Source organism: Poecilia formosa, unplaced genomic scaffold (genome assembly GCF_000485575.1).
Source record: "Poecilia formosa unplaced genomic scaffold, Poecilia_formosa-5.1.2 Scaffold430, whole genome shotgun sequence".
NCBI classification, from domain to species: domain Eukaryota; kingdom Metazoa; phylum Chordata; class Actinopteri; order Cyprinodontiformes; family Poeciliidae; genus Poecilia; species Poecilia formosa.
This window is the reverse complement of record NW_006800369.1, coordinates 299,867-315,792: the sequence shown is the minus strand read 5'-3', so window position 1 is coordinate 315,792 and position 15,926 is coordinate 299,867. Positions and strand designations below refer to the sequence as shown.

Below are 15,926 nucleotides of genomic sequence, written 5' to 3'. Positions count from 1 at the left end.
GAAATGCGGCAGCATCCGCAGCTCCTGTCACCTGGATGAGCCGCCGCCATGCTGCTCAAAGCTCCGTCACACCGACACCCACCATCACACAGACGCCCGCTCCGGTGAACTCCTGCTGGCAGCCGTATCCTTAACACAGCCTCCCTCTGCACCACTTGTCATCTGTGTGCCAGTAAATCCAGCCTCCTTCCTCCCACACACACCATCACACACACTCTGTACACCTCTTCTGCACACAAATCCCTCCGTCTTTTAATCCCGTTTTTATTTTGTCTTTTCACCAGTTGGTACCAAAACCAGTTTCTCCATCATTGATCCCCATCCTTCAGTCTTATGGGTGATTGATGTCCATGACGGACTGCGTCCTCTGAGATCCCCTTCTGGCAACACACACACTCAGAGAAGTTCACATCAGAGACTCCCACATCACTTAACCAGTTGTCTTCAGCTAAAAGGGCGAAGCGGAAACACTCTGCTGCTTCTCAGCACACACACACACACACACACACACACACACACACACACACACACACACACACACAGAAACCCTTTCAGAGCTCATTGCTGACCAGCTTTCTCTTCCATTTGGCTTCATTGATCCAGATATCGGCGATAATTCAGAAGCTCTTAATGCGACCGGAGTTTTTCTTTGCCGTTCATGAGATAACGATCCTCATTTCTTGGAAATCTATCTGCGTCGCCCTCTGGTTGTTTTCAAATCATTTTACTGTTTAATTTGCCAACAATAGTAAAAGCAGCCGTTGCTGCTGGTACAAAACCTCGTAAAAGTAATCGCACCCTTTAAACGTTTTCACGTTTTCTCAAGATCACAAACTCTACAGCTGCAGCGCGACTTTTATTTAAAAAAATGTTTGGTGCACATTTGTTAAAATTGTCATTATATCATGATGCGTTTTAAAAATATATACAAAAAAAAACATTTTTAAAAATAAATTTAAATTCCCTGCTGTTTGTATTTTCCTTTGAACTTTGACCTTGCCAAAGAAAAATATTTGTGTAGGTCTGTTTTATTTTTTTTAAATTATTATTATTATTTTTTGCAACCACAGTGTTTGATTTTTATTTGGTTCATTATTGCTAATTATTTAACTTATAACAAGTCAAAACCGTGAAATAATCCGCTAATGGAACAAGTAACTATTTCCCAATTTTAACAAATTATTTACGTAAAACAAGCCTCTACATCTTCCTGAAAAGTTACTTGTAAGTTAGTTTTGTTTCATTTCAAGCGTCTAGAGAAACTAGACCAAAACACTTGGTAAGACTTTGTGTTTTTGCAGTGTGAGGGACACAATGAAACCTAAAAACACCAGTGTGAATTCAAACTAACTGAGATGCTCGTTGCGGTTTAGTTTGCTGCTGACGAAGGTGAAGCTGGAAGAGGCCATGTTGGGACCCGCTGCAGCCCTGCAGACCTGCGAGGAGATGCTGCAGCGCTGGCAGAGCCAGTATGACGTCAGCCGCTCCAGGTAAACCTGCAGATATGAGCCGCCGCTGCTGCTTTGCTTATCACACGACAGTCTGGTGTTTTAGTGCAGAGAGGAAAGCGAAGCGTCTCAGTTTGGACCCAGACATAATGGCTGCTGTCACTGCTGCCTTGTTTAGTTTTATTGAATTATAACTTTAATTGTTGTTCCTGAGGATTTCCCACTCTGCGCTGATATTAGATCATCAGTGTTACTTTACTGCCCACTCTGTGATTCACTTGATATGATGATGAATCATTTTTCAGAGGTGTCACTTTCTATCTATTCATCATTTGAAGACTTTAATAGTTCAACACACGTGCAGTACGTAATGTTATATAACACTTAAAGCAGAACTGTTGAAGTCTTTTTCACTTTTTGTTGAATGTTTGGCTACAATTAGTAGCTGGCTGCTTCATGATGGATCTCACTTTAATTCAGATTTGTTCGTTACATTTGGCAGTGAGACGGACGACAGCAGCAGCATACCGATGGCTGAGAGGTCAGAGGTCAGCCCTGTTGTCAGCAAGCCCTCCTTCCACCTCAACCTCCCGGACTTCCAGGACGCCTCCACAGGTCTGCTTTCTTCATTCAAAACCTGATTTGTACATTTATTTATCGTTTAAATGAGTCCAACAGCAGAATTATCCCACTGCTGACTAATGTTAAATATAGAGCAGTAAAATGATTGTGATTGCCTCCTGAATGGTTAGGAGCCTTTTTATTCTTTTATTGTATTCATTTTCTTTTTTTATGCAATTTGGACTTTGAGTCTGTAATAAAATATATCAATCTATTTAAAATCCTGGATTTTACAGGATTTCCACGTCTAACCCGTTTTAGATTAAAACTGTTTAAATAAAAGTGATGAATCCGACCTCTGACCCGTATTTCAGTCAGGATCAAACAGGAAATCCATCAAAATCAGAAGATCTGCTGGCATTTTTCTATCTGACTTTATGAACAAGCGTATCCCGTTGTGAATGCTCAGGCTAGGCACATTTAGCAGAAAGTACATGCGATTGACTGACAGCGCTAAGCCCCGCCTCCTGACTCTGATTGGTTGTTTATGGTTGGGAGCGATCCATTTCTTCAGGCGCCAATAAAAGCTCAAAGGAGGTGGAGGAGATCTTATTTTTCACAATTTGTCTCCCTTATAACAAACTGTCACAACATGATAACAAATATGTAAAAAATATATTTGTAAAAGTTTTATACTGCAGCTTTAATGATAAAATTTGTTAAATCGAGTGAATAAAGTGACATTTTGTGAAAGACCCAACCTCTAACTGTCCCTCAGTTGCAACCAGCAGTGGATGGGTTAGTCTGTGTTAAAGCTTTGCCTCATAACCGACCGTTTAAAGCGTCCTCTCCTCCTCTCCTAGGATCCCTCAGCCCTCCGTCGGTGGCGGTGTCCCGTCTGGAGGCGGCGCTGTCGGAGGTATCGGACCTGAGCTCCACCCGGCGCCAGGGCCCCACGTACATCTGGGCCACTCTGGAGCGCATCTGGCTGCAGGCTGGTAGGACTTCACAGCACGTGACCCGGAGCCACGTTTTCAGGCCCCTTCGCTCTGGGATTTCCTGGAAAATTTGATTTTCAAACTTCCCAGAACGAAATGCGCCATCCCACCCAAACACCATTCAGAGCTCAACTCCTGGTGAGCCGAACGTTAAAAATAAACGGGCTAATAAGAGTTTATTTAAATGCTAACTCCCTGCAATTAGATTATACTTTTTTCCCTGTAACCGTGGTAACCGTAATAAAATGATGATGTCAGAGAGTTAAATACAGCTACTTTCAAATGAATAAGAATCAAGAAATCGTAGTAATTTCAAAAAGTGAAACTCCTGTTTTATGTAAATTCATGTGCACTGCAAAAACACAAAATCCTACCAAGTATTTTTTAGTTTCTGTTGCTAAGTAGACGTCAGCTGATCAAATTAAAGAGAAAGCAAAATGTGTAATTTGTTCAAAGATAATTAATATTTCCCATTCCATTTCTAATCTAAAAATAAAGTCTCAATGTGCATCGGCCACCTGTTCCCGCAAGCCGCACGCAAACGGCCCACGGGCCGCACTTTGGACACCCCTGTGTTAAACAGTGGTGCCTTGGACAATGGCTCTTTCATGGAATTGCTTTCTGAATTAAACAGATAGACTTCGCTGTGTGGTGCAGCTGCACTGAAAAAAGGCCATCAGATGCAAAACTAAACGATTCTAGTAATCCTATTAACTCATAAGATCATTTATATCATTACTGTGTTGCATAATGTTGAACATAAACTAGATTACGCCTCGTTCTGGATGCAGGATTTCTCCTCCCCTAGACGCTCTCTGGCTTTTCTCAAAAAACAAACAAGTCGTCTGAGTGAATTTTTGATGCTGCAGTGCGCACAGCAACAAAAAAAAAAGTGTGCTCACGTTGCATCAAGTGCATAAACAATGTCCTACTCCCCTGAGAGGCTGAAATTAAATTGAGCATATAAACAGGTCAGTAAGTTGTGTAAGACTCTGAGGCTGCACAGCTTTCACTGCTACGGCTGCACAGTTTGCTTTTCATCTGCCTGAAAAAGAAACTCTGAATGGTTTCAGACAGAAACAAGGTTTTCTAGGCCCCAACACAAAGACATCGTCCATTTCTGGTGTCATCTTTGTTGGGAATACATGAATATATCAAAATATAATCAAATAGAGAGAATTTTATGAGAAGGAAGCATTTGGAGGTTCACCAGAGTAGCCAAAAAAGTAAATATAGCTGTAACTTCATATTTCTACTCAAGTAAAAGTAAAAAGAAGCCATCCACGAAATTACTCAAAAGTTTACTCAAGTACTGAGTAACTGACCAAATTATCGATAATTTAATATTTAAAAATTACATCATCAGATAAGAAAAGATAAAATATAAAGCAGAAATTGTGATATTTTAAGGACCAGAATGACAATAATTTATAAAAGTAACAAAAAATGATCAAAATCAGGTAAAAGAAAATTTTTCCAAATCAATTTTTATCAATAATAAACTGATTAAACTTTAACAGAAACTGCAGATGTGAGTGTCTGGTGAATTTCTGGTTAAAACATGTTTGTTTTTCAATCAGTGGGTAGAAAATCCAGAAGTTTACTAAAATAAAAGTAGAAATACTTCATAATACAATTACTCAAGTAAAAATCAAACATGCAAATACTCTGAAAAGTACTTTTTATTTTTATTTTTTTCAAAAAATGTTACTGAAGTAATGTAGTTTCTACCAACTCTGGTTATACTGAAGATTCTTCTTATTGTGTCATCTGACGATTTTACATTCAGATCAAATGGTCTCCATATGAGACACATCAGGAAGAAAAATGCTTATGCAAGCACTGATCTGGTAGCTTTTTTAACTTAAAGAGCTCAGGTGAGGAGCGGGAAAATACCTTACGTAACCGGATCCAAATCACCCTGACGTTATGCACCGGAACCCTGAGGCTGGGAGCAGACATCCCACAGAGCTAGCATGCATTAAGTGTTTCCCATCTGTGCATCTGTGAGGCACAGGTAAACAAACAAAGCACACACACACACACACGGCAGACGACGCTGTCAGTGTTTACTCCACTCAGCTTCCACATCAGGTTCCTCTGGGTCTGGGCCGATGATGTCCAGTGTCTGAACCGCCTGGCAGCTCGTTGGCCGGCGGGTCCGCTGCAGGACGCCTCGTCGGCCATCTTGGAGAGGGAAGAACCTGTGGTCAGTCCGCTGGGTTTGTGTGTCTGGGGTTTGTTTGAGGGCAGGGAGGCCCTTCATATGGGATGGCCATATTTAGGCAGGAGCTCCGTTCGCTGCACTCGGCCTCCGTTTCCTTCCTCAACCAAACAGTTCGTCGAGTTTCTGAGGTTTGATTCTCTGATCTGCTTGTTTGTCTCTAAGGAGACAAAACAGACAAATTTACTAATGGAGTTTCTTCTTCTTCTGTTCTCTCCCTCCGTCATCAACCTACAGCAGCAACCACCCATCCATCCATTATCCATCCATCATCCATCCATTCATCCATCCATTCATCCATCCATTCATCTGTCCATCCATCTGTCTGTCTATCATCCATCCATCCATCCATCCATCCATCCATCCATCCATCCATCCATCCTTCCAGTATTTTTTAGCATCATTTCAAGAATTTAAACTGAACTTTTGTTTTGACTCTTTAAAGTTTGTCTTAGAAACAATGGAATCTCTCTCTCTTTCTCTCTCTCTCTTTCTCCTTCTCTCTCTCTCTTTGTCTCCCTCCTCATCTCTCTATCCTCGCTCCGTTTTGTTCTGACCCGTCTCCCTCGGTCTCCCGTCCCTCCTCTCTCTCTCCTCCTGTAGGGGAGCTGTTCATGGCGGACGGCCGGCTCAAGGAGGCCCAGTTCTGCATCGCGGAGGCCAGCTCTCTGTCCCCCAACTCCCACTCGGTTCTCCTGCAGCGGGGCCGCCTGGCCGAGCTCCGGGGCCAGCTGGACGAAGCCAAGGCGCTGTACGACGAGGCCCTGGCCATCCATCCCACTGGAGAGCGCATACTGGTGCAAATGGTGAGTGACTGGAGAGGATTTAGGAGGCCTTGAAACTGAATTAAAACTTACATAACGCTGCTCTGCTCTGTGTCTTGTGCATAAACACAGTATTGAGTGAACATGAAGAGTTACTCAGGCGATGCATAAATACACTAATAGATTGAGTGTTTTATTCAAGGCTATTAAATTAACTCTGACATGTTGTGCTAACAGTGTAAGCAGAGGTGGGTAGAAATTATACCCGACTAAGACTAGCACAGCCTCAACATATTTTTACTCAAGTGAAAGTAAAAAGTAGACGTTCAAGAAATTACTCGACTGATCAAATTATCAATTATTTAATATTTCAAAATTACATCATCAAATGAACCAAAATATAAAGTTTAGTGGAAATGTTGGTAATTTAAGGACCAAAACGACTATAATTCATATAAGTAACAAAAAATATCAGGCAAAAGAAAAAATTTTCCAAATCAGTTTAAAAAACGTTAACAGAAACTGCAGGTGTGTTTCTGGTGAATGTTTGGTTAAAACATGTTTGCTTTTCATTCAGTGGGTGGAAAATCCAGAAATTTTACTCAACTAAGAGTAGAAATACTTCATAATAAAATTACTCAAGAAAAAGGTAGAAAGTACAGCGTAGTAAAAATATTCCTAAAAGTTCATTATTCCCAAAAGTTGCTCAAGTAAATGTAGCTGAGTAAAAGTAACTAGTTACCAACTAATTAGTTACTAACAGACAGACATCAGAAGTTTTTGTTAAAGTTTCATTAGTTTTTTATTGAAAGAAAGTGATTAGGAAAAATTTCTTTTGCCTGATTTTATTTTTTGTTATCTGAATTATTGTCATTTTCTTCCTTAAAATACCAAAATTTCCATTTAACTTTATATTTGGTTTGTCTGATTAGGTATTTTTTAAATATTAAATGATTGATAATTTGATCAGTTACTCAGTACTTGAGTAAACTTTTTACCAAATACTTTTTACTCTTACCGTAGTAAATTTTTTCTACCCGCCCCTGCTGTCCACAGAGAACTGTTCTTGATTTTGGATGAGAAAGTTACCGAAAAAGAAGTAATAAATAATCTTTATCACCACTTTTATAATGACAGAACATGAACTGCGTGCCTCCTGCCCCTAAACTCCACTAACTGTAACCCACCAATGAAAGATGAAGCTTGAAGTCAGTCCGTTTCCCTCCATGTTTCATCCCAGCTCTTATTTTCTCTCGTTCTCCACTTCCTCCCACTCAGTCTGTCTTCCAGATGATCCACTGGATTATCCACAGCTATTCTGACCTCTGAACTTCCTCTGTTGTCATGGTGAAGGGGTCTCAGACAGGGATATCCCTAAAAAAAAAAAACAAGGCTGTCACAAACATCCACTGTTTCCGCTTTGGTTTCCATGGTTACAGTAGATGTGCTGCTGCTGCTTGATATTTTGACTCCAGCTCTTGCCATCTTGTGACCACATAAGGCTAATGGGTTTTGCTCCTACTGTGCTCTTTTGGATGGATTTGTGTGTGTGTGTGTGCGCGCGCGCGCGCGTGTGTGTGTGTGTGTGTGTGTGCGTGTGTGTGTGCAGTCCCAGAAATGGACGAAGGTTTGCGTCTCTTCCTTATTTGGCCTGTGGGAGAACCAATCCCAGCGGGTGAAAAGTTGAAGCAAAGCCAGCTGGCCGAGTCCCGCTCTGGGTCTCTTACAGGACAGATGTGCTCTCAGCGTGACGCTGCTGCGTGTGTGTGTGTGTGTGTGTGTGTGTGGGTGTGTGTGTGTGTGTGTCTGCATGTGTGTGTGTTTGTGCATGCCAGTATTCCTCCATGGATTTGATGCATATGTGGACTTCTTGTGCCTTTTTTTTCTTCTCCTTTTTTTTGAGCGAACTAAATTTATGCAATTGAATTTGGGCACAAATTCATAATAAAAACACCAAAAGTTGAGAGAAAGAGCGACATTAGAGAGAGGAACACTGCAAAAACACAAAATCTTACCAAGTATTTTTGTCTAGTTTCTAGTGCAAATATCTTAAATTAAGTAATCTTAAATATATGTAGGAGCCTAAGTAAATAATTCCTTAGTATTGATGAAAACATTCTAGTTTCATTGGCAGATTATTTCACTTATAACATGGGAAAAATGTCTTGTTATAAGTAAATTTATCTGACAATGGAACAAGTATTTTTTTCAACAATATTAAGGAATTATTTCCTTAAAACAAGCTCCTACATGTTGCTGAAAAGATACTTTTCATTCAGTTTTGTCTTAATTAAAGTGTAATTATATATTTCCTAGAAATTGAGTAAAATTACTTGATAAGATTTGTTGTTTTTGCAGTGAAAACACTGTGTGGCTCATTTTATTTGAAGCCTGGCCATAGAATACAACCTCCAGTCTCTGCTCCTCGACGGCGGAGCCATTTATTTTTATTCTGGTTCTGCTGTGGACACATTGTGTGCCAGTGGCCCATTTATTCTGCTCCGCCTTAAGGGGAATTCTGATTATATTCTTGGTTGGTATTTTTACTCTTGAGCTATTATTCTGCAAAAGTACATACTGTACTGTGACCGACTGCTTTCAAGCTTTTTTATTGACTTGGCAACAAATGAAGGACGCGCTCCCTCAGGGAAATGACAGTAAGGTCCTCTTATTTTCATTCAGTCGTTCTGATTGTGAAATTTGTTGGATCTATGAAGCGGGAAGATGGCTGCCTTTGGCGTTTTATACTGGCCGATTAAAAGGTTTCTCAGTTATGTTAATATTTTTCACCCATTTTCACTTAAACAAACCTTAACAGTTTCTTTTCTTACCATGTAAACTTTAAGCATTGGGTCTGTTGACCTTTATTAGTTCATATTGGTCAGCTTAAAAGCATACGGTTTAATTCACACCAGCCCTGTTTAATCCACTTTAATCAAACTCTGTTTGCCTAAAAAGTCAGACTCTGGTCTGTCTAAAAGCCTCGGTCTCAGTTCAGTTAAAGTGAACTCTGGAACGGTTCGAATGCATATGTGAACGCCCAGCGGTCCGTAGCAGGAAGTGGGTTATAGCGCAGGGCATTCTGGGTAAATACAACCAAAACAAACGTGTTAGTGTAGGTTATGGTACGCCACTGATTACACGGGTAAAATGTCTTGTTATAAGTGAAAAAAATCTGCCTGTGGAAATTCGAAAATTCTTATCCAAAGAGTACCAAGACATTTGCACTACAAACCAGATCAGATTTAGTGTTTTTGCAGTGCAACTCTGTGATTTTACTTTCATTCATGACTGAGTTGCTGCCATAATAACTTCCACTTTATTAAAATATGACAAACATCCAACCGTTCTTTAATTCGGAAGCAACCTGCCAGACTAGGAATGGATTTTATCGGATCACCTGACTACAGATATTGAGATGAGTGATACTTTTAGATATTTGTACAAAGAGTTACATGAAAAATGTGTTTACTTTTTTCTAAGAAATCTGATTTTAATCTCAGAATTCTGACTTTTTTCCTATAATTGTTCGTCATTTCTGACAATACCAACTTTTTTTTTTAATTATCTTTTTTCAGAATTTCCACTATTTTCTTGGAAACTTTACTGGTTTTTTTTATCAGAATTCCAACTGGTTTTTTTTTCTTGGAAAATTGAAGTTTTTCTCAAAATTCCATTTTTTTTCTTTGAATTTTTACTTTTTTCTCAGAATCCCAACTGTTTTCTTGGAATTCTATCTTTTCCTCAAAATTCTATCCTTGGGGCCAAAAGTTGGAAATCTGAGAAAAAAAGTCAGTTTTTTTGTTTGTTTTGTCCATTGGGTCCAGTCCTCCTCCCGTAAATGTGTTACATATTATGAAAGGAGAATAAATACTAATGTTTAAAATTGATTTGAGTAATTAAATGCGATCTGCGCCTGTGGTTTCTGGTACCGAACACGTTGGATTGGATCCGATCCTGAACCCCAGCCTTGCTCCCAGTGGAGTGTGCATGAATCCGACTCGTTCCCTCGTCTTCTACGTCTCGTCCCTTTCCTGTCTGTAGTGGAGCCGGTTCTGAGTCAGCCGGACGCACGGCCGCGCACGCTTCCTCTCCTACTCCTCTCCGGCAGACGCATATTCGCATGCGGCCTCGCATATGCACGAACGCTCTCAGGCCGAGGACTTGTGCTCATTGAATTAATCGCGTTCCAATTATCAAATGCTCACCCATCGCTCCCCGGCTCTCTCTCTCCGGCTGTGTGGGTGGGGGCGGTTGTCAGCTGATTAGATAATGCAAATACATTATTTATAACACTTTGGTTGTTCTCACCGCTTTATGGGATTGCCTAGCAACCAGGGAAATATATTCTACTGAGCAAAATGTCTGATAACCATGAATAGACAGAGGGAGGGAAGAAGGCTGAGGAGGACGGAAAAAATGGAAGGGGGCAAACTGGGAAACAACTGGGAGTCGACTGGTGCCTCTGTTGCTATGTTTGGCTCCTCTGAGTTAAATTATTTCTTAATTTTTGTCAATTTTCATCTCCTGCTTCTTTTAGCTCCTTCTGTCTTTCTTTCTTGCATTCCTCCTTTTAATGCCTCGTTCATTCTCTCTCTTCTTCCCTATCTCTGTGGGTGAGATACTTCCTGACCCAGGTTGATTCTTGGAGATGACATTAAACGGGTAACCATAGGTTTATGGGCCTTTTTTTTTTTTTTTTTTTTTTTGCATTAATCATTCTTGGATAATGAGATTTTGGTCTCTTCAGTTCACACTATAAGCTGTTTTAGGGCCTCTTGTCACTTCAAATCCAAATAATCATCTGCTGGCCCTGGCCCCCAATTCAATGTTTACACTCACACGTGAAAATTTCTGCAAACAGATGCACAGTTATACAACTGTACATCTTTGAAAAGCAGAAGTGGAGGCTCCTGCGCAACTAAAAAGAATGCAGCAAGTGGTTTCTGAATGGTAAGTCAACAACAAAACATACAGCGGTAAAACCAGCTGAACAAGCGGCTGGAGCTCAGCTTGGGTTGCTATGTGACAGGCTGGGCTTCCCTGTGGTTGCTAGGTAACGAGCCAGGGTTGCTAGGTGAGGGGCAGTGCCTGCTGATTTGTGACTTAGTAAATGGGAAGATTTTGAAACAGCTCATTTTCCAGACACCAATAAACATTAACTTATTTCCAAAAAAAAAAACAGTAGAGACCCAAATGGAAGTAAAAAAAATTGCAAAATGTGAATTTTGCATAAAAGGTTCCCTTTAATTTCTCCTTTAATTTACTTGAACTATGAAAACCGAAGGAGTGCATCAATGGAAAAACATCCTAATTTTGATAAATCAGTCGAATTGAAAATAAAAGAAAAATAGTGGAAGTTTGATGATATGGGCCTGTGTGTGAAGTCTTTGAAATATCAAGGCACCTTAAACAAAAGCTGATTAAATCTGCCAGGAAACTAAAAGTGGGTTATTACTGTGCTTTTTAATTCAAAACATTTATCAAATAAACAAATTATTCACTAGACAGAAAATCAGTTCCTGAATTTTTAGTTATGCTGCTGCTTTTTAAGCCGATTTGTTGTAATCCATAAAGAACATCATTTTTTTAAATAATCCATAAATCTGCAATGAGTAGAAGGATAATTTAAGACTTTAATGCGTCCTTACTTATTTAACAGTTAATTTATCTGAGTAAAAGTGATTAGATTAATCTAGTTGCTGTAAATAAACCTCTAACTTGGTTTTTTAGTTGTTGCACTGAATCACATAAACAGCATCAGCTGACGCCAAACCTCCCTAATCTGGATGCCATAATCAGGTTTCTGCTGGGACGTTTGAAGGTTTCCTTCTCCTTTTTTTGGGAGGGGAATCTCTTTGATCCTTCTCTCGCTAAACACGCTTAATTAGCTGTTTTGGACTGTTTGAAGTTCCTCTGGAGTTTATCTAATTTTGGCTTGAATGCACCGCTGCTCACAACACAAGATAAAAACTGCAGGGCCAAACCGACGAGGGTCAGTTAAGGTAAAACACGAGACAGATGGTTGGACTGAACAAGTAAAGAAACTGAAGAAGCTGTTATCTTTTCTTTTTTCAAGTAATGCTGACTTTACAGTGTAAAATAAATTTATAATTTGCTGTTTAAATTATTTGTAAGTTGTTTTTTTTGTTGACATTTTAATATGTTTTTCCTATTGGTGTTATTAGTTCGACTGTGGCTGTAAATTTTTATTTTGCTAAGTCTGGTACGTTCATTAATGTGCACTGATTTAAATAAAACCAATCAAAATATTTTTAAGCTGGTCCAGGACTTTAATGTGTTAATTTTGATTAACTGATTACATAAACTTTAAAACGTTTATTTATTTATTTTTCTTTAATACATATAAAAGTCCCAAGCTGGAATCTTTGTATTTTGTTTCTGGTACACCCATAAATCTGACGTACAAGCAACATGCATAAACCACAGTGACGGATGACAAACTTGCCTCTCGTGGGACACTGGAAAAGACTAATGTTGTGTTTAAGTTGTGCTAAAATGAGTTAGCCTATTATGGAAGCTATTTAAGCCTAAAATAGCATCTTACTGCTAAACATGTATCAGCTAGCACAGACGTTCCTGATGTTAATGTTAGCGTCCGCTCTCCACATTTCTAAAAAAGGATTTTTTCAAAGACGTTGCATGAATGGTCAGAGGTGAAACACTTGTCAGCTGCATGAGTATATTAGCACTTTGCTCTAATCTGATGGTTTAATATCCTAAATAACAAATTTAAAATAATAAATTTTGTTGTGCTCACGTGTATTTATTCAATTTATACAATTAACTTGAATAAAAAGTTTTAATCGAGTCCAATCATTAACTAAAACCAACAACAATAAAAAGTATATTTTATTTCAAATTGATCTTATGCTTTTGAATGCTCATGCAGTCTGTGTTCGATAGCAATAGCAATTATAGCATCTTTGACTGGGGTCACTCAGAGTTTTGATGCAGACAAAAAAAAGAGGAACAAATTGTTTAAAAATATCTGGAGTAGGTGAACTGATGCCGTAAATGCTAATTATTGTGTAAACTGACACATTCTGACACATTGACGCTAAATGTGGAGAAGAGAACAATAATGATGAATGAACTCAAAGGGCTGCAGGCTCAGACAGGAACTGGTAAATGTCGACGTACATCCTTTTTGCTCAGGAGTTTTGTTCCTGTGTTTTCCTCGTAGGATCAGCAAGGAAAGAGGAACATAGTGTGTGTGTGGGTGTGTGTGTGTGTGTGTGTGGTAGGTTTTTATATCTTCGTGGGGACCTATCCTGTCTACAATGTGGGGTTGAGGGGACGTCTGCGTTTTGTGGGGACATTTTTTGGTCCCCATGAGGGGACCTGCTGTTTTTGGATTAGGTTTAGGTCTAAGGTGTGAATTGACTTTTGGTTAGAGTCCGGGGTTAGGTATGTGATGGTTAGGGGTAAAGAAAGGGTTAGGCTGTAGAAAATGGATGGAAGTCAATGCTGGGTCCCCACAAGTCATGAAAACACGACTGTGAGTGTGTGTGTGTTGTTATTGAAAGTTGCATCAGAGCCTGCAGACAGCGATGTGAAGTTCAGCCCAATTAATCTGGAACTTGTGAGCAGAGACTGCATAACGAGACTTGTCTGTCTGACCTGAGGCCAGCTCAGTGTGTGTGTGTGTGTGTGTCTGTGTGTGTGTGTGTGTGTGTGTTATTGTGGAGGAACAGCTGCCTGTTGTCATTCTCTATGTGCATGCAACACAGCATCTTTAGCTTTAATGTGAGAGAGCGTTGAACATTTTGTCTCTGAGACGCCCAAAAACACTCCTGACCTTTAGGAGGGCTGCTGCAAAAATTAAACATTTTCATTTCAAATATATTCTTTGCTGTACCCAATCTACTTTGTGGATTAATGTGTTTTATATTCAGAGTCAATGTTCTGCATATCTTAATTGTAACTACTTTTAACAAGCAATTGAACAGATGTATAAAGGAAACGTCACTGGGCCTTAAACACAGCCTTGTGGGACTCCATAGAAAAGTGATCAGGTTGGTTTTCAGAATTTATATTTTAACACCCTGGTTAGGTTTTAACTGCATGTCTGTAACAGGAATGTAGATGTTAGAAAATAAATGGCAGTTGCTGAATGTTAAATGGTAAAGATGATTTTGTATTAAATCAGAACCTACTTTGCAGCACTTTGCTGTGTGTTTGTGTTTAACAATGTGCATCGTCTCTGCCGAGGTTTCCTCTTAATCTCATCATTTGTGGATTTTCTCCATTTAGTTGGTCAATCCCAGCTGAATGTGACTCTCGTTGCTGCTGTTTAGCTTTTGTTTTCATTTTTTATCCTAAACAACTCAACTCCACAAGAGCAACATCATAATCCAAGATTTATGATTTTTATATATATATATATTTTAAAAAGCCACCATCTGCTGACTTGAGGTTTTCATGCTATAAAACATTTTAATGACAGATATTTGGAATAGAAATATATTAGAGTATTAAAGGGTAGGTGGTAAAGTGATGCTCACTGAGTTTTGAGGATTAAACTCAACATTAGGCACCACTTTTGTCTTTTAATATTTATTTAATAGATAAATATAGTCATGTGAAAAATAGGACAACCTACAGCAGCCTTTGTGTTTATTCAAATTTTAACAATTCTGGTTACAAAAGCAAAGATTTAAAACTGAAGCAAATAAAATATAGCGTAGTTTAAAAAAGGTATTTCTGATGAGGAATAATATTTACTTTATTTTTTAAATATCATGACTTTATTCTTGCATTATTTTGACTTTATTCTCGTAATATTTCAACTTTATTCTTGTATGACTTTATTTTTGAATGTGACTTTACATTCTCATATTTACTTGTTTTTTATGAATTTATTCTCTTATTTGAACTTTATTTTCGTAATACTTACTTTATTTAAAAAATAAATAAAGAATTTTTAAAGCTTGTATTTTAATAAAGAATACAAGCTTTATTCTTGTATGACTATTTTTGAAATATTTAAAATAAATATTCTCATTTTATTTTAGAAATATTTTGACTTCCCAACAAATTTTATTATTGTACAACTTTATTCTCGAAATATTATAAATTTATCTTTGTAATTTAATTTTTTCTAATTTTCTTAGCATGGCCTTTATACTCCATCATACATTTTTATTCATGGGATTCAGTTATTCTCACTTCTAAATAAATAACCCAATAAATATTTGTGTGTCATGTTTTTTAGGAGTTGCTTTGTAGCAAACGTCATATTTCCTATGTCTCCCCTGTGTTCTGTTCAGGGTCGCCTGCTGGTAAAAACGGGTCGTGTCCACCTGGGAGAGAAGGTGCTGCGTGACGCGGTTCAGGTCCACAGCACGTCCCACGAGGCGTGGAGCGGCCTGGGCGAAGCGCTGCAGGCTCGGGACTCCAGCCAGGCTCCGGACTGCTTCCTGACGGCACTGGAGCTGGAGGCGTCCAGTCCCATCCGGCCCTTCACCATCATCCCCAGAGAGCTCTGACGACCCGGGCAACAAATCTGACCTTTTCTTAAAGGGGCAGTACCATGTAAAATCAACAGTTTTCAGCTTTTCATCATGTTATAATGTCAGTCCTTCGTCAAAAACATACCTGGACTGTTGCTTTGATTCTTTGCATGTTTTAGAAATCCTTTAATCTCCATGACAACCATTCAGCTGTGCACTGCAAAAGCATAAAATCTTACCAAGTGTTTTTGTCTAGTTTCTAGTGCAAATATAACTTATCAGCAAGATACAGGAGCTTATTTTAAGTAAATAATTCCTTGATTTTTATTATAAAGTTCAAGTTCCTCAGGCAGATTATTTCACTTGTAATATGGGGGAAATGTCTTAGAAGTAAATTTATCTGCCAATGAAACTTGAACTTTTCCACCAATATTAAGGAATTTATTTAAAACAAG

At 38.9% G+C, this 15,926-nt stretch overlaps 1 protein-coding gene across 4 annotated transcripts in view; it reads left to right on the top strand.

Annotated features, from left to right (window-relative positions):
- Nucleotides 1–15,596, top strand: part of ttc7a (tetratricopeptide repeat domain 7A) — a 53,659-nt gene extending 38,063 nt beyond the window's left edge. For 3 of the 4 annotated variants that reach the window (XM_007577170.2, XM_007577171.2, XM_007577172.2), the window contains 5 exons: nt 1,374–1,490; nt 1,951–2,063; nt 2,873–3,007; nt 5,835–6,037; nt 15,289–15,596. In XM_007577170.2, coding sequence (XP_007577232.1) covers nt 1,374–1,490; nt 1,951–2,063; nt 2,873–3,007; nt 5,835–6,037; nt 15,289–15,507 — 787 coding nt within the window. In that variant the 3' untranslated portion in view covers nt 15,508–15,596. Of the gene's footprint in view, nt 908–1,373; nt 1,491–1,950; nt 2,064–2,872; nt 3,008–5,834; nt 6,038–15,288 lie in introns of those variants that run through there. The other variant, XM_016663591.1, reaches the window with a different exon arrangement.
- Nucleotides 15,597–15,926: the final 330 nt, after the last annotated feature.